Genomic DNA, 26,473 nt, shown 5'->3' with positions numbered 1-26,473 from the left:
TCGCCAAGTAGGAAATCTTATGATTTCTCTTGTTATTCTTAAATAGTTGACATTTTAAAAATTCCTGAATTAATGTGAGTAAAAATATAAAATCCACTATTTTGCCACAACAAGATTATATTTCCTATCTCTTCAATTTAAAAAAGGTCTCGAATTCATTCTTTATAAGACCAGTTACCAGTATATTTTCAGAGTGCCTAAAGATAACCATTATTATTCCTCTTCATAAGGGTGGTGAAAAATCTAATGTCTGAAACTATAGACCTATTGCCTTCCTACCGGTCCTATCCAAAATTATTGAGAGACTTATAAAAGCCCAACTTATGTCATTTCTCTTGAAAACAACATTTTATCAAAGTCAGTTTAGCTTTTTATCTAGTAAATGTACAAGCGGTGCTATGTTGTCTTTACTACGTGAGGTCTATCAAGCACTCAACAATAATCTTTATACTGCCACTGCTTTTTGGGACTATGCAAAGGCTTTTGATTGTGTAAATCACGACATTTTGATAAAAAAAACTAAATTTCTACGAAATTCGAGGCATCTCTTTAAATTGATTTTAATCTTACTTGATGAATAGGAAACAACTAGTTAGAGCAAATGATACTGACTCTAGTCACAAAAGCATTATATGTGGAGTACCACAAGGTTCAGTACTGGGTCCTCTACTTTTCCTTATCTTTATAAATGATATCACTAACTTAAAAATCGATAGAAAAATTTTTCTTTTCGCTGATGATACCAATATTACCTGGAAGAACTCTAATATTGCAACTTTTCATGCAAATATAACTTCTGATCTACTTAAAATAAAAACCTGGTCCGTCTCTAATTTACTCTCTTTTAACGTGGATAAGACGTTATTAGCGCATTATCCTATAGAGGAGCTCTTCAACCCTTTCTTCTTAATAACAGCCAGATCAGTATGGTTTATTCTGTAAAATTTCTTGGTATTTTTATAGACAGCAACCTTAAATGGTCCCATCATATCGATTTGTTAAGTAAGAAACTAGCCCCAGCCTGCTATGCAATAGGATCTAGAATAGAAAAATTAATTTAGCATCTTTCAAAATAACATATATTTCTTTGTTCGAGTCTCATCTTCGATATGGTCTTCCTTTTTGGGGTTCTTGTACAGATGCCCAATCTGATTTTATTTTTAAATTACAAAAAAGAGCAATACGGTATCTTTTTGGCCTCAGTAGAATAACACATTGTAGAAGTTGCTTCAAAAAGCACGGGATTTTAACTCTTCCCCCTTTATATATTCTAGAAACTATTTGCTTAATTCGTAAACACATACATATTTTTCCAGCCAGATCTAATCATGACTACTCCAGCAGAAATTCAAGCTTTGATGTGTATTTACCGACCCCGTCCACTGAGTTAGTAAAGAATCGACAAATTTTACAACCATCTTCCTTTACAACTAAAATCTACAACTTCTTTCCTAAAGTTCCGTAAATTGACAGAGGCCTATCTATCTGAAAGACCAAATGATCTGGTGGAAGATTTTCTTAACAAATAACAAAGAAATTAGATAAGTTTAGGTACAAGCAACTAAAGTATTTTTATATATTAATTTGTGTATCACATGCAGCAACTTAAACTTATTCGTAAACTAGTTCGTAAGGTTTTATGATGCAATTTGCAATTTAGTTAAATTTTGTGATATTGATACTGTGCTATTGAGGATTTATGTATTTTTAGTAAATTTTAATTATTTTAATTTTTTTTTTTACTTTTTGTATGTTTTGTCCAAAAAATTGTACAATTTTCAGTGACAATAAAGCATATTTCTATTCTATTCTATTTTATTAACTATTCTGATGTTTTCGTAACACTGTGAGGTTCTGATGTCGTAAATCTTGAATTACGTGCACTTATTTTTATATGAAAAAATTCTATAAAACAATACGTCGATAGGCGATACAATAATAGTGAATGCCCAGGATAAGAAAGATGTAAACCTCAACATTGGAGGTCAACATTAACAAAATACCGTAGCTGTGTATAGGAAGTAAAGAAGCTACGGTAAAATTGGGCCTTGGCCAAGAAAAAATTGAAAGTTGCAAGGAATACATAAGTTTTATAGGACGAAATGAACAAAATATAAGAAATACATATATTTAGTAATTAAGCTACACAGTTAAGAAACAGGACGAAAAATATAAAAGAGCGGATAGTAAAATGAAAACAAGTTATAGAAGCCCTAAATTCGGTTTTATGGAAAAAAAATTTAAGAGAATATACAAAGAGGCGAATTTACAATACAATATTAAAATCAGTTTTAACATACCGCGCAGAAGTATGATAATTAACCAAAAAATATAACACCAAACTATTAAGTACTGAAATAGACTTTTGGAGGAGAGTTACAAGATCTCGATTAAAGCACATAAGAAATGATCATACCAGCGCAAGAAGAAGGCGGAATCCCCAAAAAAATATTAGACTGGACTCCCACAGAGAAACGGAAACGAGGAAGGCCGGCAACAACAGTAAGGTACGAAAGGCGTCGCCAAGGCGATATCTGAAAGAAATCTTAGGAAGAAGACTGTCGAAATAGAAGGGAGTGGCGTATGCTAATCCTTTTATTTAATAATAAGTTTCTGAGCCATACTCGAATATTGGAAAAACAGAATTTTATGCCAGACTGATCTTAAAACTTTTTTTATGTTGGTGTTCTTTTTATATCGAAATATTTTAAATCTTTTTTGTCAATAATAATTATCTGCTGTATTTTTATGGTATTAAGCAGATTGAAGTTCCTGTAATTATAAAGTGATTAAACACTGGCTTTATTTATGTCATCATCCCTTTCTCTGACCGCTAAAATTTATCTCAATTTCTAAATTATAGTAGTCAAAGCCATCAAACCCCTCTTAACTTAATCAATATTCTTATTTCAAACGATAAAATAACACACAAAAATTTCTACCCAATATCCTATATAATTATTTCTAACTTGACCGCTAATCTTCTTAAGATCTACAGTAGCGAAGTTCACTTACATCAGAATAAAATTATAGACAAGTGGGTACCATTCAACCGCAAACGGTGTAATCAATTAAAATATCGCTTTCCTACTGTTCAGCTCCATGACTTTTAGTATTAAAATAGTACTTGACCGCTATGAAAAAAAAAACTATGGTTATTTTGAGGCTTGGCACGTGTCAATATAAAATTTTTTGTCTATATACTAAAATATGTCTATAGATTAAAATGTAACTATGGTTAAAATTAAAAGAAAACTATATTAAAAATCATTCAAGATAATGAATTTAAAATAGAAATTATATTTAATAATTTTTAGCAGAGCTCGGATTTATAGGCAACAAAATTTATATAGGGAGAGATTTTCGTATATAATATCATAAGAGAGAAAATTTTGCCCGCAGTATTTTCGAGTGGTATGAAAGTTTGTTGCCTGTTAATTTTCGGGAATTTAATTTTGACAGTTGAATCACGAGACGTCATACGAGTGATTTTGTCAAAATTTCATAAGCGAAAATTGCCAAAAGGCAACAAACTTCAATAAAAGCAGACAAAATTTTGCCGGTAAATAATTTTCTCCCGAATGATATTCGACAAGACTATTTCACGAGACAATTAATGCACCATACCAACATTAAACAATGAAGGGCAACACGACCAAACGACCTTTATAAAAGACGATGCAGGTCAATTGCTCATAGACGACGAGGAGATAAGCCGCCAATGGAAAAAGTATTTTGAGCAACTCTTAAATACAGAAAAACCCACGACAGGGCAACAAAGACAGTACCAGTTAGCCGAACCTGAAATACCTGGGCCCACACTAGCTGAAGTAAAGTCCGCAATTTCGTCCCTAAAAAACCATAAAGCCCCAGGCCTAGACGGCATATAGGCGGAACTACTAAAATAGGGGGAGAAAAGCTCCACCTTGAGATATATCATCTTATAAGAGAAGTCTGGGAAAGAGAAGAAATACCGAAACACTGGCATGAAAGTCATATAGTACCTATCCACAAGAAGCGAGACAAACAAATATGTCGGAACTATAGAGGAATATCATTAAACCATACAACGTACAAAATTATATACATAATACTGTCTAGAAGGCTAACTCCATCATCATTTTGGCTTTACATCCCTGTGTGGGTCCTAGCCTCCCCAAGAATTTTTTTCCAGTCATCCCTATCCATCGCCTTCTTCTGCCAAGCACGTATTTCCATATTTCTCATATCTTGATCTATGTTATCTAGGAATCTTGTTCTGGGTCTTCTTCTTCTTCTTTGACCAATAGGTCTATCAATACCAATAGGGCTTTTCTAGCTGGGTCGGTTTGCTCCACCCGCATTACATGGCCTACCCACCTCAGACGTCCTATCTTAATGTGTTTTACGAAGAGTTCGAAGTTGTATCGTCTTCTCCAGACACCATTTTCATTTACCGCTCCATAGATTCGCCTTAGAGGCTCCATACGCAGAGGAAATATTAGGCGACTACCGAAGCGGATTCAGACCGGGAAGGTCGACCATAGACCAGATATTCGTCATACGCCAGGTGTTGGAAAAAAACTGGGAATTCAACCGCGATGTACACCAAATCTTCGTGGATTTTAAACAAGCTTACGATTCTGTTAGCAGAGAAGCATTGTGGGAGACCATGGTAGAAATGGGAGTACCTGGAAAGAAGTTTTCACCCTATTTGAAAACGAAACCAAGGAAGTTGGTCTGAAGGTCAACGAGAACAAGACCAAGTACATGGTGGTTACGAAGAACCCAAGACCAAGGGTTAGACAAAACTTAACAATCAATGAATACAACTTTGAAATCGTCAAAGAATTCAAATACCTGGGAGCGATCATAACATCTGAAAATAAATATGAAAAAGACGTGACAGTCAGGATCATTGCAGGAAACAGGGCATATTACTCATTAATGACCGTACTTAAATCAAAAATACTCTCAATACCTGCAAAAATAAGAGTGTACAAGACAATAGTTTATCCCACAATAACGTATGGAAGCGAGACATGGACTCTGAACCAGCGGAAAACGACAAAATTACTGGTACTGGAAAAAAAGATACTGCGGACTATCTATGGGCCTTGCAGATAAGAGACAACAGGAGAATGGAGAATAAGAAGAGACACAATGATGAACTCCAGACAGTATATAGAGATAAAAGCATAGTACGCTACATTAAAGCAAACAGAATAAGATTGGCGGGCCATGTACTAAGATCGAGTGACGAAAGACTCCTGAACGCCACATTCTGGGAAAGGCCCGATGGTAGAAGGTCAATTGGTCGCCCAAGAAAGAGATGGAGGGACGCAGTAGCCAGTAATCTACGCAAAATGGGAATACAGCAATAAGAAATAGCTGCTTAGGACCGACAACAACTGAGGGAAATAGTAAACGCAGCCAAGACTCACATAGAGTTGTAGAGCCAAATGATGATGGTGAACGAAACATAATCTTTATTAATTTGTTAACACTATTAAGTGTACAATTATTACAAGCTATAGTAGTTTGCCCATTCTTTTCTACCAAAGTCTGATTTTGTGTGTTATTGACCTGTAGCATTTGGGAATTCGAAGGTCCAGCTTCATTTGTTGTTCTGAGATTCTCGATGAGCTTCTGTTGGTGACTGGAATTCAGCTGCAGATATGGTTTTAGAAAGCTTACATTTAAGTGACCCGTTAATTCAATTAACTCGTGTTCAGAAACACCTTACTTAAACAAGGCTAATATAGCTGAAGATCGATGAGAACGGTTTGTTATTTTATGTTTTTTTTGTGTTTATTCCAATTTTTTTAGCTGACATTTTTGTCCACTTAGATACAATGTTGATTTTAAGTGGACAGTTTTTGAACTAAGATCCACCCCTCCAGTTGGGGTGAACAGTAAAAAAGAGTCTGTCTGATAAAATCTTTGGTCCCCTTTTTTCCATTAATTTCAAAAATAATCTAACTGGGCATAAATTTTCGTTTGATGAATTTCTTACCAGCCATTTACTGCTTGCCAAACTTTTCGAACCGCCTTGATTTGTTTTGGAAAAAATGCTGTTGTATTCAATTCGACCCGTAAATTCTCCCATAAAATCAAATTCCTTCTAGAAAAAGAAAATCTTGCAGTTGCCTTATTGCCTCTCCAAGCAAGTTCAAGCGAGCAAACGTCCATCGGGGGTTTCCTCGTCGTAGCTTTGGATGATTTTTAATAGTTCTTCGGTCTATCTCTAGCCAATCTTGCACATTTAAAAGCTATATCTGTGAAATGGTCGATTTTTATGCCGTAGGTACTCCGTAAAATATTTTTCTTGTACCATTTTTGCTGTAGTATTCCACATTGACTTTACAGACGACTCTTTATAGTCTTCGCCGTTGCCTTTTTTCATGCAATTTTGCATTCAGTAGTTTGTGTTTAGTAATGAATTCATATGTTAAAATTGACTAAGGTTAATATTCAACCAAACGTTTAATTTATTTAATAAGCTAACATTTATTGCAAATTGCTGTTAATGAAAGAGTACAAAATTCCGCTAATAATATTTCGTAAACTATCAGATAATAAGGAAAGTTCTATAATCAAATTTTTGCAACGTCAAATCTTGTAATTTCTCAGGAATGAATTGGTATTCTTTGTCGATCAAAAAAGCCGGCGGAATCCGGAACACCCTATACTTATAAGGCACAAGTGCAAGTTAAGGCAACCTACTAAACGATCGTTTTTACACATACATATAAAGAACGTACGACATTGCGGGTTGGTTACTTTCACTGAACAAGAGAACTTTCGTCTTCAGAACATTACCGATGCATCTTGAGTATTTTGGTATATTCGTTTCGTTTTTCTTCATTCCAGCTGTCGTAACCAGTCTTCCTTCCCCGATAAGACTTTCTTTAAAAATATTCAGTGCCGTATCATAAATTATTATACTAATTGGGCGGCTTTTTGTAAAAGGATCTCTAAAAATATGTTATTGGGCGAAATAGGTGTTAAAGTTATGGCAATAATAAATATTCAGTTTGTGCTGAAGACACCTTTTATTATAATATATGTGAGCTTGAAATATGTAAATATAAGTTAATTGATAGTACAATAAAAAATATTTATGTTTCTTGATGTGTTACCTAAAATTTATAGTATTTATAAGTTAATCACTTTACGTTAAATAAAATTAACACATTCTGATTGAAGATACTTATTAAGTAAAATGTAATGCATGTCTCACAAAACAAAAAAACAAAAGACAAGGTAGGTATATCGATGAAAGGCAACCGTAAATACGTCTCCCTGACTATTTGGTCGTCATCATTACGGTGCAACCAATTTAGAAAAAGGAGCATGTTAACTTAGAAAAGGATTACTACAGGAGCAATGCGATCAATTTGTGGCATTAGAGTTAGAAGACCACAGAATTCCACAAATTGGTCGCTTGGATGTTTAAGTACATAACACTAGTCCAAGAACTGTCGTTTAGTGTAATTATTTTTATTACAAAGCATTTTAACCTCTTCAAAATTGACGTTGTGTTTAGATGAAATAGCATGTTGTGCTTATCGCCTGTTGCACTGAACTTAATATTTATATACGTAAAGTAACGTATATCGTAAAGTAAAACAATATTACACAATGTACTTATGTATTTAATATCATTTTCTTCTTAGGGTGCCTGTCCGTTCCAAACGTTGGCTATCATTCTGGCTATGATGACTTTTCGGAACTTTCCAGCTATTTTCTTCACCTTTCGATGGACATTGAAGTTATCATATCGACTCTGATACTCCTCTATTTCTTGACATTGTTCTGTTTTTTGTTTCTCTTTGGCTTCTCTTATACTTCTTCTGACGAGAGTATGTATTCTCTTATATTTTTGGAGATTTTCTTGGTTTTTTTTTCTCTGATCCATAAGTTAAAGTATTTCATCGGTTATCCACGATTTCCGTTTGTCTGTACTTTTCTTCAGGTGTTGTTCTTTTATTTCTCTCACTTTTTTGTATGATCGTCAGAGTTTCCTCTACAGTTCCTGCATTTATACATCTTAACATCTTTGTATTGAGGTTTTCACTTACCTTTAATCAAACCTTCAGTTTTCTAATATCATACTTCTTCATCGACTTACTTGTAACCTTCTTTATTCTGACTTTGAAATTACCTTCTGGTACATGGTCAGAATTTATGTCTACCCCGAGTATATTTTGACAGATGTATAGCTGTTCCTATACCTCTTATTTACTAGCATGTAATAAATCTAATTTCTTACAATCCTTTCTACAGAATCCTGTGGAGATTTCCAGGTGTACAATTTCCTTGGGTGTAGCTTAATCCAGGTGTTCATTATTACTAACTGATTTGCTTCCGCAAAAATCTTCAATGTATCTCGCCGATCGTTCCGGTTTTATAGTCCAAATAGTCCAACTGCAGATGATGTTTTGCTGGCCACAACTTTGGCGTTGAAGTCACCCATGAAAATTGTTAAGTCTTGCTTTTTAACCTTTTCACGACTTGAATAATGCTATGGTATAGTTGTTTTACCTCTTCTTCTGCTCCTTCTGTTGTAAGTTCATACACTTGAATTACATTGATGTCAATTGGTCTTGCTTTAAGTTGTATGAACATCACTCTTGCTGAGATTGAGAAGAAGCTGTCAACAGATTTTGCTACTTCTTTTGTCAATATAATTCCGACACCTAATTCATGTTTGTCGTTATCTGTTCCAGAATAGTAAACGCTGTGTTTCCCAATATTTGCGGTTCCTGAACCTGGCCAACGCATTTCGCTTATTCCCAGAATATTTAATTTCATGTGTGCCATTTCTTCTATTGCATTATGGATTTTACCTTCCTGTGCTTTTTGTTATACTTGTAACTGCACCTCCCGGAGATCAGATTGAGGTCCTCACTCCGGAATTGAATTTCGCTACAAGCATAGCCATTTGTTTTTACTAGGACTTATCAAATCCGGATCTTTAATGAGGTGTCTTGTCACAATCTTCCTGCCTCATCTATATGCTGTTGACCGCTTCCACGGTTCTTCCGCCTTTGAAGCCAGGTTCCCAACTCCAGGACAAAGGGGTGACTACCGTTTACTAGCTTCCTCACCTGAAATTGTTGGCCAGTAAACGGGGGATTGCTTATATCGACAATCGCTCGGTGGAATTTTCGCCATATCTATCTACCCTAACTTAGTTTAGCCAGCAGACCAACGCAGTTGCCTGGGATGTGGCATGTGGAGCTATAAGTGGGAGCTAGTTGTGTTATGATGACCAGTTATCAAGAACCATCTCTCGTCTATGACGCTCGATGTGGTCGTTCCGATAAAAGGTGTTACCTCTATAACACAACTCTACACCCCTTAGATTTACCATCATGATTTCTTTTAATTTTCCATTTAATATTTTCACGTCAATAACCCATTTAGATTGACACAAAATTTTTTTTTTTAAATTACAAATATTTATTTTGATTTTATTATTTGGATGTAGAAAAAATATTGTTAAGTAACGTAATATGTCAGTTTAGGCTTGTTTTCTGTTTATGATAAAAAATACTTAATAAATTACTACGAAAAAATTCTGGTGTCTAAAATATAAACAGTATCAAATCGTTCTGAGGAGACCTAAAGAGGTCGAAATACGTATAAGCGGCTGTCGCTGTCCTGTATCGAAACAAAAATCTAATACCGTCATTATGTTTTATTACTTCGTTTTGAGTACCAGAAACTGAATTCACTACGAATTTTGACCAGGATGAACGGCATGTGGAATGCAATTTTAGATTCCCTTGCCGAGTAATTTATCCAGCTGTTTGTTTCGCAAGTGTTAGGAAACACAGTGGTAAAAATTTGAATTCGGTTTCGCTAGGTAGAAATCGTTTGATTTCTCTTTTAGTATCAAATTTATACATTTTATTTGATCTTGCTTTTACTATAAAATACTTATATATTTTTTTCTTTTCAGATATTCCTAGTCGCTATATTCCTCACTATTCATTCTGCATTTTCAGAAGAAGATGAGGAATACAATGATGTGTCTCCGCCAATACCAAAAATTAATTTAGACTCCAACTTACGAAGAGCTCTTTTAAAAGCTTTAACTGAACTTGAAAATGAAGAAAAAGAAAAAGCTCAATATAGTGTAGTTAGCAATTCCGAAGAAAAGATAGTGGAAAAGGCATCAGCAGCCTCTGTCTCGATATATGCTAACGCGGATTCTGTAACAGCTTCACCAACTCCACCTAGTACGACAATCAACACTGACCAAACTACGTCAGAGACATACAACGTAATTCTACAGAAAAGTGAAGCAATTCAACAAAAACCAATTACAAACTTTGAAAAAGGTGAAGAGGCTGAAAGTATTTTAACGAGCGCTTCTAACAATTTCGCCGATCAATCTTTTGGTAAAGATGCTCAATCGGAAAAAAGTGAAGCAAATAGTCAAAACTCTATATTTAACTCCGAAAAAACAACAACAAAACTTTCCAAGCCTCAAACTACTACCATACCCCCCAAAGTATCCACAGAAGAAAGTGAAGCTAAAGCTGAAGATGTACAGTTCTTTTCGGCTCCTTTAGTAGCAGCATTTACTGTTCATCAAGATGAATTAGGTTTACCTAAAAGAGTTGAACCGATTTTCAGGCTAGCTAAAACTGCAGAAGAAATAAGAATTGAAAACGAACAAATTAAACTAGTTAAAAAATTCCAAGAAGAAAAAATTGCTAATGAGCAGATTCGACTAGAAGAACTACGAAAGACCCGCGATAAACTCCAAATCCAGCAAAAGCAAAAGGCATTGGAAGAAGAGATAGTACGACTAAATTTAAATTTAAAACAACAACAGGACTTTTTATTAAGACAGCAAGAAGATTTTCGTCTCCGCAGTAATGCTCAATCATTTGGACCAATTAATAACCCTCAATTCTCTACCCCCTCACCCGTGTTGAATTTGGTCCAACAACCACCGTCTTCTGTTAGTCAAGTATTTAAACCAAACTTAAATTTAGTTCAACAATTACCAGTTGTATCTAACGTACAGCAGTTTAAAGCTCAAGCAGTAACTATACAGCCAAGTTTGTCATTTAATTCATTACCAGATGGTGGAAAACTGCCACATAATGCTCAATTTCTTCCAGTGAAAGGCCCAGTAGATTTTAGAACTCCATTCACTGCAAATAATATTAACCAACCACATTTTCCCCAGTCAAATAATTTTAATCAACAGACATCCAACACTTTAAATCAACAAAATCAAAACAGCAACAGATTTTTTAGACAGAACAACGGCTTTGGTAACTTTGGAACAAACGATTTTAGTACCAATACAAATTCTTTCTCAATTCAACCAGCAATTCAACAAAACTTTAACAATGGTCAAAGTAATAGATTCTTTAGATCAAACACTGAATCTACTTTGACAGCACCTCAGTTTCTTCAGCCACCTCATCTTCCAACACACCAACAAAGTAATCGATTTTTCAGGTCTAACTTAGAAAATCCATTCAATTCCAATCAAGCTAACAACAACTATCAGTTATCAAATCTGTTATATACATCTGGAGCATTTAGAGGAAAATCACCGGAAGATCTTAGTCTTATCAGTAAAGTTTTATCCCTAAACCATGTTGGTGGTAGAAATCCAGGAATTTCACTAAGGCCAGAACTGCAAGGATCTTTTGGAAGGAACTTTTAAGATTCTTGGAGAAAAACAGATTATTTATTTATTATGTAGTGAACCAATATAGTCATAATTGTAAGTGAAATTGTATAAGATTGCCATCGTTAAGTAACATTTTCAGTTCAAAACAAAGTTATCTGTGTTTCTGTTTTTTGTATCTGGTTACAAGTGCAGAAAATCAAGATTGTTCTGTTTTGAGCTATTTTGTTATATTATGTTTTTGTTGTAAACATTTAATATTCTGTTATATCTATAACTAGGTTATTTTTCTTTTCTTTCTTATTTACATACTTTAATTCTGAGAAATCCATAATAGTTAGTAAAATAAATAAAAAAATATAAACGAAACAAAAAACTTTTACTTCTCTTAATGAGAATATTTTGAAATTAACTCAACTGAAAAATTAGTTGTAATTTTAAATAAGATTTATTTTTAGTACAGTTAAAGTGTAAGAGTGTAAGATCTGTAAATGTATACACTCATGCGTACATCGCAATGAAATTTTAAATATATATGTATATATATATATATATATATATATATATATGTATATATATATATATATATATATATATATATATATATATATATATTAGAAGTGATTATTTCGACCAAAAAATAATTTATAAATACGTTCAAATTATCGGGTAAAGTGGTCTATAATAAAAATCTTTCTTTTTTCTAAATTACTCAATATTTCGCTATTTATTTAAAAGCTTCCTCGGGAGTAAACTAAAAACAATTTGAACATTACAAAAAATGGCGTACAAATACATTTTAAAACTCTTACAGAATTTAAAAGATTTCGCAAATAAAAACTGACATTGAAGTATTTGAAATATTGAATGTCAAGATTAAATTGTCTTAAGCACGTTCGTTACAGCTATACGATAAAAAATTAAAATTATTTCAAATGTAAAAATAAAAATAACAATAAAAGAAAAGTTAGAAGAATAATATTTATTTGATGAATTATTAAGGTTAGTTGTTATTAAGATGAATGTTGGCTATTTTTAATATTTATAAATTTTGTTCAATATGTTACAATATTTGTTACTTAACTGTCCAGTGTCCGTTTTATAATTTAAAGTGTTTTTATTTTTATTAATGTAATACATTTCAAGAAATAATCTACTTTTGTAGTTATCAGTCTGTGCCAAAATGTGAGCTTTGTTATAGTCTAGCATATGACCAGTGTTTTCATAGTGCTCAACCACTGCGCAAGTATTTTTTCTCAAGTTTTATTTACTGATAACTACAAAAGTAGATTATTTCTTGAAGTGTATTACATTAATAAAAATAAAAACACTTTAAATTATAAAACGGACACTGGACAGTTAAGTAACATATATTGTAACATATTGAACAAAATTTATAAATATTAAAAATAGCCAACATTCATCTTAATAACAACTAACCTTAATAATTCATCAAATAAATATTATTCTTCTAACTTTTCTTTTATTGTTATTTTTATTTTTACATTTGAAATAATTTTAATTTTTTATCGTATAGCTGTAACGAACGTGCTTAAGACAATTTAATCTTGACATTCAATATTTCAAATACTTCAATGTCAGTTTTTATTTGGGAAATCTTTTAAATTCTGTAAGTGTTTAAAATGTATTTGTACGCCATTTTTTGTAATGTTCAAATTGTTTTTAGTTTACTCCTGAGGAAGCTTTTAAATAAATAGCGAAATATTGAGTAATTTAGAAAAAAGAAAGATTTTTATTATAGACCACTTTACCCGATAATTTGAACGTATTTATATATATATATATATATATATATATATATATATATATATATATATATATATATATATATATATGAAAATCACTAAGTTCTCGGAAAGAACCGCGACGAGAATTTAATGCTCGACGTTTCAGCACCCATTTTGGAGCCATTTACAAGAGTGATACGATTTCGTACGAGTTCGGGGTCTCAATCTGCTTACTCCCCGCACTCGTGACTTACCAGTATCGTGTTCTGTAGAAATACAAGAACCGTAAAAATGCACTGAGGTCTCAATCTGCCTACTCCTCAGTGTCGAGTGACTCGACAGTTATCGCCAGTTTTTAACTCCAAAAATCAGAACTTATTTATTAAATTTCTAATAGCTTTTTACGTGAAGTAAAATCCAAATTTTGCTTTTTGGAATAAGTTTTGTTGAAAGAATCAAACGAAAATAGTTTTTCTTGATCTGGACTGGCCAAAAGTTTCAAAATAATGAAGAGAATCTTAGAGATTCTAACACAAATATATATATGTGGCTAAAACACCCCTTTAGGGGTTACGCCGCTTACGCTCTCTAGATCTATGTTTTGAGGTAGATCAGTCCTCATGTTCCTTATTTAATTTTCTCAGTTATTTTTTTCCATTGTGTCCTATCTCTGGTTTTTCCTTTCCACTGTCGTATGCCCGCCTTGTTGAGATCATTTACATATACATCTACTATTTACTGAAATTTACACTTTAACTGTAAAATGTTTCTTTTGCAACCCACCTTTCTTGTTTTATTTGGCTTTCAAAAAAAGCCTTTAATTTTACACTTAATTAATGGATCGTTATCTTTAATGTAAAATAACATTAAACATTGTTTTTCATTTCCAGCCTAACAGTTGGCGTATTTTACTTGAATATCAGCTTCTTCAGAAGAATAATAATTTTAAACTAATTGTTTTTGCTAACCTCGTATATGAACAAAAGATTTTTTTTACTTTTTATCTAAAAAGTAAAAGCCACTGACCGTAACCTTCCCATAGATATTTTGTTCGTTAAGAATCAAGTCTGTATTTTTAGGACGGTTTTATTTGGAGCAAGACTAAAGTTTTTATATTATTCTTATGTATATAAATTTTCAAAAGCATGGTTAAATCTATGATTTTCTGTAAATTCTAAATGGTTTGCTTGTATGTGATTGGTTTTTTGGTTGAAAAAACTATCTCTTTGTTGAGGTATTTTTTGTTGGAAACCTGTCCCTTCCTAACCTATGTATACGTATAACAATTTTTATTCAAACAGTTTGCTACGTTATTGGTTGGTTGACCTATAAATGTTAACGATCACATGATACATGACATGGTAGTTGCTATGAAGCTATTTTTCTGTGGCATGTAAATACAGCTTACTATTTTTACTGAGAATAATCCACAATTTTACTTTAAACAATAAGTTTATTTTGATGTATCGATTTCCACTTCGGAAATTTATTTATTTTGAGAACGAAGAGAAAATCTAAACATCAAAACAAACTTTAAAGTAATATTTCGGCTTATTCACAGTAAAAATATTAAATTGTTTTTATATAACTTATATCACAGTATATATTATATTTTGTATTAATATTTATTTATTTTATTTTATTTATTTTTTATTAAATTTTTTATTTATTTTATAATTAAAATTTTTTGTTTTGGATTATAATTTGCACAGTCTAAAAACCAGAAATTTTTTAGGTAAACATATAAAAACTAATAAAGATAGAGATAATCTTACGTTTATTTAAGTAAATAAGATTACTTGTGTGTGATAAATGAATATAAGCATACATAGGTGCAACAGAAAGAAATTTCAAACAAGGATAACTGAACATAAAGCTAGTTTTTTGGACAGAAAATTCAATAGCACAAATTCAATTCGTTTGATTGCAGAAATTTTTTCTAGCACAAATTCCATCCGTTTATTTTAATTTGAGTATAATTTTAAAATTTTACGAGTAAAAATTAGACTTGCTAGAAATTTCAATAATTAACCACTTCAAAGCAGTCCTCACTTGATTATTAACGAACAAATAAAAATATAACTCAGTAGGCTTAGTAGGTAATAGTACAAGCTTAACCGGTAAAAGTAAAGATTTATTATTCTTCTGAGGAAGATGAAGATGAGGTCTCAACGAAACCTTTTCCTTTTTCCATTTCAAATATTTTTTGGACTGGACTATATTTTATTTATAATGGTAAATTTAACTTCTCGTAATTATCAATCATATTTCTTGATTATTTACAAAATTCTCTTATGTTTACTCAATTATGCTGAGACCCATACTGACTCAGAAAAATTTGACTGTGAATTGACTCAATATTGTATGATGATCATTTAAGTTTCATTAAATTTAACTATCCATCAGTAAAGTGTTAAACTATTAGTACTAACAGAACTAAACATTTGACAACATTAACATAGAAAGAACATAATTTTTAAGTCTTATTGTTTTTTTTTTCATGTATAGTAAGATTGTTAAGATTAAGGTCAAATAGTAAATATTATTACCTATCTATTTTGATTCCTGTATGGTCTTGTTTTAAACTGTTTTTGAGGATTTTACCATTGAAAATACGAGTAGCATAAACTAAAATTATTAAGCTATAAATTTTTGATCTGCAGTTATTCAATCATAAAATAAAAGATTCATGTTAATTTTACTTTAGTAATACGGAAATAAAGCTTAGTTTAATAGATTAGCCTTGTTACTTGGATATAAATTTTTATTGTATTTTTTGAAATGTTTCGCATAATGGTATTGCAATACACTACGAGCACTATCAACTAAATGTTTGGACAAACAAAAATTTATTGAATATGTTAATTTTCACAACTGTGTTTATTAAACCAAAGAACGAGATTAACAATACAATAAACTCTATCAAAAATAACAAAATATTGAAATGGTTCGGTCTCTATAAACTCTAAATTGCAGCTTTGGCGGCAAAACACACGAAAATGTTGCATAACATCGTGACAACTAAATCTTCGGACAATTAAAGAAATTATTACTTTAATATGGGGTTACAGCGCAATGCGCCTTAACAACCAATTCATCGGTAATTCTGTCTGGAATTGTTCGTACTAATGATTTACACAAATCAGCGTCGAAACTATCCCATAATTCATCTAATTTACTCTTCAAATCGGTGACGGTTCCCTGGAGATCATTACGCAATATCTGTTTAATCTTATGCCACAATGTTAATAAAATTAAGGTCTGGACTGTTCGAAGGCCATAAGAGTACTTTAATATTATTGTCTCCAAACCATTTTTTTGTTATTTTAGCCGTATGGCATGCAGCACCTTCCTGCTGGAATATAAAATTCAATCCAAATAAGATTTGGGGCTGCATGTCATCAGCGGATCTAGAAAGATATAAAGTGGTGAAAGGCACAATTAACGCATTAATTAAAGTATAAAGAAATTTTTAAAAATAGTCTTGTACCACTCTCACGATCACTACCAGGACTGGAATTTTATAATCCCTCACGAAGTCCTCACATGGCTTTCGAACAATCCAAACCTTAATGTTATTGAGACATTGTGGCATAAGATGAAACAGAAATTGCGTAATGATACCCTGAGAACCGTCGCCGATTTGAAGAGTAAATTAGGTGAATTATGGGATATTTTCGACTCTAACTTGGGTAAATTTTTAGTATGAACTATGCAAGGACAGGATTGCCGCGGTTGTAAAGGCACATGACGATATAACTCCATCGTAAAATAGTAATTTCTTGAATTGTCAGAAAATTTAGTTGTCATGATATTGTGCAACGTTTTCATTTATTTCGCCACCAACGCTGCAATTCAAAGTTTATAGAGACCAAGCCATTTCAATATTTTGTTATTAATGATAGGGTTTAATATAATATTGATCTCGTTCTTTGGTTTAATAAGAAAGATCGTGAAGATGAACGTTTTCAAAATTTTCGTTTGTTCGAACATTTAGTTGTTAGGGCTCGCTCGTATTACAAAGAAATAAACCAAAAAAGTGTCAAAACATGTAAAAAGAAAGTGTGTTATGATGCTTAAATTGCGATATTTTAAATTAGTTAGATTATATTACCGATTTTACTACAAAGAATTGCTGACTACAAAATCAGAAATCTTAGCATGTTAAATATTTTGGCATGAAATCAGATAGCAATCTAAATTTAAAGAACGTTTTTTAAACAATAAAGCACGTATTCACAAATGAAAAAGTATATGGGTTACTAGGAAGATCGACACCATCGTTCGTTTGAAAACAAAAATATTGCTATGCAAAACAATAACAAATGACAAGAATTAAAAACCAAAATTAACGAAGCCACAAGCAAAGTAATTGGGAAGAAACAAAAAATAAGAAAAAACAAAGATAACAAAGACTATGAAACAGCGGGAGCATTTAACCCGTCAATGTTCGTGTATCAGGAAATGACGCGATTGTTCGCCTATGAGCGCTGCGCTCAGTCGCCATTTTCTTCTCATTTAATTACAGGGATGAGTGCCTTAAGAACCGACAAAATAACGCAAAAGATAGAAAACATAATACGTTGTGAAATAAAAAGAGATGAAAGTAGTAGAGGTGAGAAATTATCGATATAAACCTATAATTTACTTTACATTACATTAGAATTATCGAAAATTTCCCACCTTTAGAAGTTAGCTTATGAGCTGGTTGACTTCAGTTATAGTAATACGTATCACGTAATGTAAGTAAAAACAGTTTAAGTAGGAGTATTTTTTTATCCAAAATTAAACTATTGATCAATAATAAACTATGATTTGAGACGTCGCATACACTCTTCTCAATACAGAATTATCATAGCTTGTTATTCTGTATTCGTTAACACAGAATTAATTATCAAATTACTACTAATTAAACTGTTTATTTACATTTGCTTTATTGCCTTTAATTAGTTCTTACTTTATGCGAAATTTAAAAAATGTTAATGTTCGGCGTCATACTTGTAATATTATGACTGAAGTCAACTAGCTCATAAGCTAACGTCTAAAGGTGGGAAACTATCGATAGTCCTAATATAATATAAATTAGAAGTTTCTATCGATAGTTTCCCACCTCTACTACTTTCATCTCTTTTTATTTCACAACGTATTATGTTTTCTATCTTTTGCGTTATTTTGCTGGTTCTTAAGGCACTCATCACTGTATATTTTATTAGGATATTCAATAATTAACGAAACTTAGTCGGTTGCTAGTTCTTTAAAAATTTTATTAGTGATAAATAACATAAATGTATTTATTTTTTATTAATGAAATAATACATATAGAAAAAATTGTATAACATAAAAGAAATGTAAACCCTTTATTCACTCTCATGACATGTTGTAATTATATGTTCACCACAAATAGGTTTTAAAAAATCTTCACACTTTGAAGTGGTTTTTCTATGTTTATTTCGAGGACAGTAAAAATATTTGACTCTATCTTTAGTTTTTGCAGTTGCTACTGAAGTGTCTTCATCAGGAAGACCTGCTTGGCGTCTTATTTGAAGTCGTAATAATATTGGCAATGTTGTTATTGATGCACGATTATTCAGGTGGGCTCTGATGAGATCTACACTAATTTCTCTTAGATATTTACGGCGTTCTAATTTAGCATTAGTATTGCTATAAGAAATTACCTGACTATTTATTCCTGCAATATTCATTAATGAAAAAATACTTTTAGTGACCATCGGCAAATTATTCGAAGAACGGAGTAATTAAATTTTATCTGGTCCACAACATAGACTGCTCCCTTTGTCTTATTGTAGAAGGTTATAACCTGCGGCTTAAAGTTTTTACCCGTTTTTTCATTATTTGTGTCATCATCATGAAACGTAGATAACATCAGAACATTTTTTGTTTTTCTTTGGAACGTATGATAGTAAAAAACAGTCTTTACCATAACCAAAAATACTGCTGTTTAATGGTCTTTCTTTTGTAGCTACAAAAAAAGGAGGAATTTGTGATTTATTCTTTCCCAGGGTTCCTACTAGAGTTATCCTGTAATTATGTAGTAAGTCCAGTAATTATTATCCTGTAATTATGTAGCAGTAGACACTGGCTACTGACTTGCTACATAATTAAGTTCGCGAATCAACAAGTGCGAACATTTTGATCCCATATTTTGCCAGATAACTAGGTGTATATTGACCAATGCAGCAATACATTCCCACTGTATAGCAAGCCATGCACTTTTTCAAAAACTCGTCGAAAACTTTTCCAACGGGTGCAAGTTTGTCATGCTTTTGTTGTTCTGCTCTGGACTGGATATCGTCAAAGATTAGTACATAAAGGAGAATATCGAATCGCTTCTTCGTCGAAAAACATTCAGGAGCTGTTCCATTTGTAACCCAAAGATCATCCAGATTTACATAAGAAGCTTTGAAAGTACAACAAACCAAATAGTACTCTAATTTCATCACTATTGGTACATACTGCATCCCGTTGCGCATTTTTTACTAAATAAGTTTAAATATATACCACAATTTTGTTTATCATTTTGCCACAGAAAAACAATTTCCAGCAATCAAGTAGTATTAACATATTTTTCGATATTTGTTTTACACCTGGTAGACGAGTAACTATGTTGCGCCTACGTATGTGACTGGTTTTTTAAAGTCTGTATTATGGCCTATATTTTCACACTGGTCTATATCACTGTCTTCTTTATCTTGTAAACCAGGTTTATTTTCATTCTCCCCTGCTTCAGTTTCATCTAACTACGTCAAAAAGTGTGTCTCTTGGAGTGGATCCATAATAAAAATCGCAGGTAGTACAATTATATCTAAGCGGTGACGTTAATACAGCACGACTAAAACGCAACAAATTCTTTTCATGATTGTTCGTGTACTGAGCCTTTTTTACATCTTTAAACAGAAGAAGGAAAATCTGCATACAGACACCTGTGACTCACACAGGTAGTGTTGGGTTCCTAATACCCTAACTAAGCTGTGCCAGGGCGAGATGCCCAAGGAATTTAGACCTTTGACACTTCGTCCCATCACCACTTCGAGACGGTCAGCGTCCAACTAAAAACCTCTCCTCTGTCACATCAGACATCAGGATGGAAGGGCCGGTTAAGGCAAACATCTCCCCTGATGCCCTGCTATCACGCAATTCCCATTCTTTCTCTGACACATTCATCGAGAAAACCGCACCCACACGAACCACCAAAGACTTTCAACCCCCTGTCTTAGCGAGGCTGTCATCTCTCTCGCGTCGTCTGTCTCTCATTCACTCTTATTTCAGCCTGTGATAGTCCGAACCCCACCAAGGTGCTTCTCGCTTGTTTTAGAATTCTGTTGCAAGATTCCTTTCCTTTCGTTCTTTTAAAGAGAGCAGCTCCCTGAAAAATTTGTGGATCCGCGTCCACCTCTACTCATCCCTCATCATTTTCTCCACCATTTCTCACACGGAATCAAACATTCTGCAGTTACACTCTCTTACAAACTTATCTCTTTCATCCGCCCAACGCTTACACTTCAACATCGTGTTTGTCACAGTATTCGAGAAACCACTTCGCTTCGAAGGTTCGGGATTTATGTTGTTGCCACTGTCCGATTGAAACTAATCTCTCGGCCAGTCTTATCTCATTCATTTCTCGATCTCCAATGTTCCGTAGCAATGTAGCCTCTGAGTACTACAGCCTCCGTCTTATCCTCCGCGAGGGAAAGATCATGCTCACTCATCCAATCCTTAACTAGGACACACGCAAGCGTAATCCGAAGCAAGAGTTCCTCCCTGTCCCGTGCCGCCACCAGCATAGCAAGGTCGTCCCCGAATGCGAAGGGGGTCACACCCTCCCAATTTTCGCAGTTTCGTGTACTGAGCCTGAGCGCGTCGCTCAGCTTACGCCTGGACAAGAAATAAATATTTAGTGGTGGGGTATTTGTGCTTGCCGGCAATGTTTTTACACGTAAGTGCCTCCTACATATTACCATTAGAGGTTACACTGAGTCTGAATGCCGGTTGTTTTCTGAATTCTTTTGTAACCTTAAAAATAATTCCAGCTGAGCGCTGCACTCACCACGCGAACAATAAAGGGTTAAAATTTCTGCCAAAATGACATGAGTCAATCAAGAATTAAATATTTTTGTTGCCTTAGATTTGTTTTCTTGGTCTATGACATAACATACGAAATAATGGCAATGTATGGTAATAGCTATATTTCCAAGCAAGAATTGGTATAATAAAATGTTAGCGTATAGTCTGTAATATAAAAATAAGTAACTTTATAAAGATTTTTAACTTACATATCTTTAATGCAATATTCAATATGCAAATACTATGTTTATATGGGATTGAGTAACGATTGATTATAATGACAATTAAATTTTACCTAAAAATTTGACGTTTCGACTTCCACTCTGGAAATCGTTCTTAAAAAAAGATTATTAAATAATTTTATTGCGGCCAAAAGTGAATCAACCTTTAATTTTATGACATATCCTTGTCAACAGTTTTGGCGGTGAAGCTTCACATTACAAAAGTTGTTGCTCAATTCCATAGTATTTAGCTTAGACATGCCACAAGAAAACAGTTTCAGAAATTCATTATAAGTTCTAACAATTGTACAAACTATAGTTACTATAGGTAAGTTTTGAATATGACTGAGTTAATCAAATATTGTTACCAGAAAATATACCAATAAAATTTATGATTAATTTTGTCTGTTTCAATCATATTGTTTATGTTGGCTCTTACAATATAGTTTTATATAAATTTATATAAATAGAATAAACCTTTGTTATAGATTTTGTAAAAAATGTTAATACTTAATACTTTAAGTACCTAATTTTGATAATATATTTTTTTAAAATAGTTTTATTTTGTATTACTTTTAGTTCTATGTATCTCCCTATAAAGAAAACAAAAACAATGGTAATACCGCAACAGAATACTCCAAATATAAACATATTAGTAAATGAGAATCTAAGTTAATTACTATTTTAATGGGAATAAGCCACAATGAAGTTTAAAATAAGTTTATTAACGTTTCAATTTCCACTTCGGAAATCGTTTTCAGAATACAAACATTAATAAATTGAAAAAATTTGTTTTTTGTTTGGAAATTGAAAATTCTCTACGAAAAACTGGCACATTGTCAAAATTTAATCAAATTTTTACTAAGATGTAGAGACAATTACCAAGAAACAAAATTTGTTTAATTTATTAATGTTTGTATTTTGATAACGATTTCCGAAATGGAAATTAAAACGTCAATAAACTTATTTTAAACTTCAATTGTGGTTTATTCCCATTAAAATAGTAATTACTTTAAGGTGCTACAAGAAAATAGAAGTTGAAAAGCTTAAATATTTAGTATGATGGATATATGGAGCTTAAGCTTAGAACATGAAGTCAAATGTAGAATGTAGAACAAGCCAGAAACGCATTTCTGGAAATGAGATAATTTTTCACCACTCGATATTTTGATCTCTACGACATCGCTTGATAAAATCATATAAGTGATGGATTTAACCGTTACTTGATGAAAGTTCATTTTATTTTACAATAGCTTTGAGAAAGTAAAATTTGAAAATGGTCATTAAAAGAATGATCATGATCTAGAAGGTGAAGTGTGTACGTAAAATCTGTTCTGTTATTGAAAGCCCTTTTGTGTTATGCTATTCGTTTGTTTAAGATTCTACCAGTTTGGCCGACATAAGTTTTTGGGTAGTCACCAAATGTAAGTTTTTATACACAACTGAAAAGGCACTTAAACAGTCTGTTTGTTTTTAATATAAGTATACACATAAATAGATATTCAATTGATCAAAGTTTGTAGAGTACAAATTTTGAAACGATTTATGAAAAGAAAAAATGAAATTTTGCAACTTTTCATTAGCAGCAGGGCCAAAGATATCATAGAGAGTGAGAGAGAATTAGCCTCTGTAAGGCTAATTTAAATTTATACCTTGGAGAAAAATCGTTTCAGTGCGAAATTTGTTTTAAACGATTTAGTCGAAAGAGTGCTTTAACTTTTAATAATTAAGATGACATCTTTGATACCTTGAATTATAATGGGAGATTTTATTGCATATAATTCATTATGGGGCTCAAAAACATGAAACTCTCTTAAATAATCTCAATTTAAATCTACTTAATGACGGCAGGAATACTAGATATAATGCAGCAACAGGAGAGTTTTCAGCAATTGATTTATCGATTTGTGAACCATACTTGCAACCTAGTTTATCGTGGGACGCTTTACCTGATCTATATGAAAGTGATCAGTGATCACTTTCCCATCTTAGTTAACAATCTGTTGTACCATAAGCACAATACACGCATCACATCACCAAATGGTCCTAAAATTAAGACAACTGGACACTATTCTCAACATTGATTTTTTCATCAGCTATGGATCTTAGAGAAATGTAGAAATGTTAGACTCAGAACAAAATATTAAGGAGAAAACATCCTCTTTCAATAAAGTCATCATTGATGCGGCGAATAAATCCATTGGAAAAACAGCTTTTCATCCAAAACATTCACCTGTACCGTGGTGGAACGATGCGTGCAAACAGGCAACAAGGGAATCTAAATCGGCTTTTAATAGATATAAACGATATAAAACTACTGAAAATTATTTAAAATTTATAAGAATAGGAGCTGAATGTAGATTTATTATTAAAAAAAGCAAACAAGAGTCATGGCAAAAGTTTGTTTCAGAAGTCAATAGATTTACTCCAATTGGTCAAATCTGGAACATGATTAGAAGTATATCTGGAAAAAATTTACATCACTCTATAAAGTACTTAAAAGATAATCAGACATTTGCGTCCGAATGCAATATATCTGAAACAATGGCAAATCAATATTGTACCGCTTATAGTGATGAAAGCTATTCAATAGAATTCTTAAATAAGAAACGATTCGAAGAAAATAAATACCATTAATCAATGACAATTCACCAATAAACAATCCTATAAGCTTTACTTAAACGCTTATTGAAACGTTTAACTCCGTTAGAATAACTAGTCCAGGACCACATAACATACCTGTGCTTTTTCTACAGAACCTACCACTAGGAGACCAAGAACTATTATTTTAACTTTTCAATTTTATATGGATCAATAAGGTATTCCCACAACTATGGCACTCGTCAATCATAGTTCCAATATATAAACCAGGTAAGCCTAAATTTGAAGCAGAATCCTATAGACCAATCTCTCTCACGAATGCAATGTGTAAGTTGCTAGAAAAGGTCATTGTCAATGGACTCATGTGGTATATTGAACATAAACATCTTACTATACCCAAACAAAGTAAATTTAGTAAAAATAGATCAACATTAGATAACTTAATATCATTGGAATCAGAAATTCACTAAGCATTTATATGCAATCAAGAATGTTTAGCCATATTCTTTGATGTAAAAAAGGCTTTTGATACCGTATGGCGCTATGATATTTTAACTACACTACACAATTGGAAGATTCACGGTAACATGCATGCTTTTATTTTAAACTTTCTATGGCAACGATATTTTCAAGTTCGAATCAATAACCATTTGTCTGAATCTAAATTACAGAAAATGAAATTCCACAGGGCTCGAGTCTAAGCGAAGCACTATTTTTAATTGCTATTAACAATGTTGTGTTGTACTGCAATGGAACAATTATAACTTTTTTGTACGCTGATGATCTGGTAATTCTACCAAGAAATAAAAACATTATCTGCTCATAATCGTATTGCTGCAGTGTAACGTTTCATTGAACCAATTGAACGTGATACCAAGCTCCTCTTGGTACTTGTCCCCAGTACTATATTATTCCAAAGCGACCTCACTAAAATATAAATATTTTTCGCTCTCTTTTCAATCATTCTACAATGAAACTTTAGTCACACAAATTGGTTAGTTTCTTAGCCGTATACACGGCCACTACCGTGGGGTGCAAGCAATAGCCAACCACACTACCTTGGGAAGCAAACAACAGCCAACCACACTACCTTGGGGAAACAATCAGCAACCACCCATACTACCTTAAATCCACTGATGCATCAAAATATAATTTGAAACCCATTTACCAACATGGGGACAAAAATGATTGCTATAATCTAGACCAACAACCCTTCTTAGCCCAACCAACAACCGCCGACAGCGGCTAGCTTGCACAAAGATCGGAACTCTTCCTGGAGAACTGAACGACTCCTTCAGAACGAACTAAAGCTGAGTACTTTTTTATACTTAAATTAGTTTATACCGGCAACCGGCAGAATCTTTTAGTCTCAGTTTAAAAATTTATTTTTGTTTCACATTCATAATAATATGAATTCTGTTTATTATTATTTAATAAATATATACATATACCTTTACTATGACTTCGTTTTTTTTTTTATTTCCTGTACCTCTCTGGGATTGGTGTGGGGAGAGAATGAACAGGGAACGAACCTAGGGCTGAGCAGTAGGGCAGAGCACGATTCTGATGGATGGAACGGTGAACGTTTTTCTCTTGAATATCCTTAGGGATATTCGAAAAATTTCTCCCCTCGCTTCTTCAAGTAGTGTGGTGTTGCTTAACGCCCTGATCTTAATACGAATAGACGTTACAGCAGCTCTTAAGTCGATAGAATCGTGGTCTAACAATATTGGGCTCAGGGCAATTGGGGAGCAGATTTTCCAACTCTAATAAATTTATATAGAGCCTTAATTAGATCAAAACTAGACTACGGATGTGTTGTGTATAACTCCGTAAATCAAGCATTGCTTAAAACTTTGGATACTCTTCAGAGTTCAACCGTTAGACTTGTTCTTGAAGCATATTGCACCAGTCCAGTGGACAGCTGTTTACTCTGAGAAGCTGGAGAGCCACCCTTATACCTAAGACGAAAATACTTAACTCTATCGTATGTCTCGAATATAAAATCTAACCTAAAAAATCCAGCTCTCCATCATGCTGTTGCTTACAGGTTCCAGGAGGTCTATCAAAAAAGAAATAGGGGTCCTGTACCTTTCTATGAACGAACTAATAGATACTTATTAGATTTTAATATTGAACTACCTCCCATTTATCCTACCTGCGAAATAAATTTATAT

General features: G+C 32.8%; 1 protein-coding gene across 1 annotated transcript in view; it reads left to right on the top strand.

Moving 5' to 3' along the window:
- Nucleotides 1-12,195, top strand: part of LOC140446928 (uncharacterized) — a 130,580-nt gene extending 118,385 nt beyond the window's left edge. Inside the window, exon 2 of the mRNA XM_072539521.1 lies at nt 9,950-12,195. Within this exon, the coding sequence (XP_072395622.1) occupies nt 9,950-11,680 (1,731 nt within the window). The 3' untranslated portion in view covers nt 11,681-12,195. The remainder of the gene's footprint in view (nt 1-9,949) is intronic.
- The last annotated feature ends 14,278 nt before the right edge of the window (nt 12,196-26,473 follow it).

The sequence above is a fragment of the Diabrotica undecimpunctata genome, chromosome 7 (assembly GCF_040954645.1).
Source record: "Diabrotica undecimpunctata isolate CICGRU chromosome 7, icDiaUnde3, whole genome shotgun sequence".
In the NCBI taxonomy this organism is placed as follows: domain Eukaryota; kingdom Metazoa; phylum Arthropoda; class Insecta; order Coleoptera; family Chrysomelidae; genus Diabrotica; species Diabrotica undecimpunctata.
Note: the sequence above shows the minus strand (reverse complement) of the source record. Positions and strands in the feature narration are given on the sequence as shown.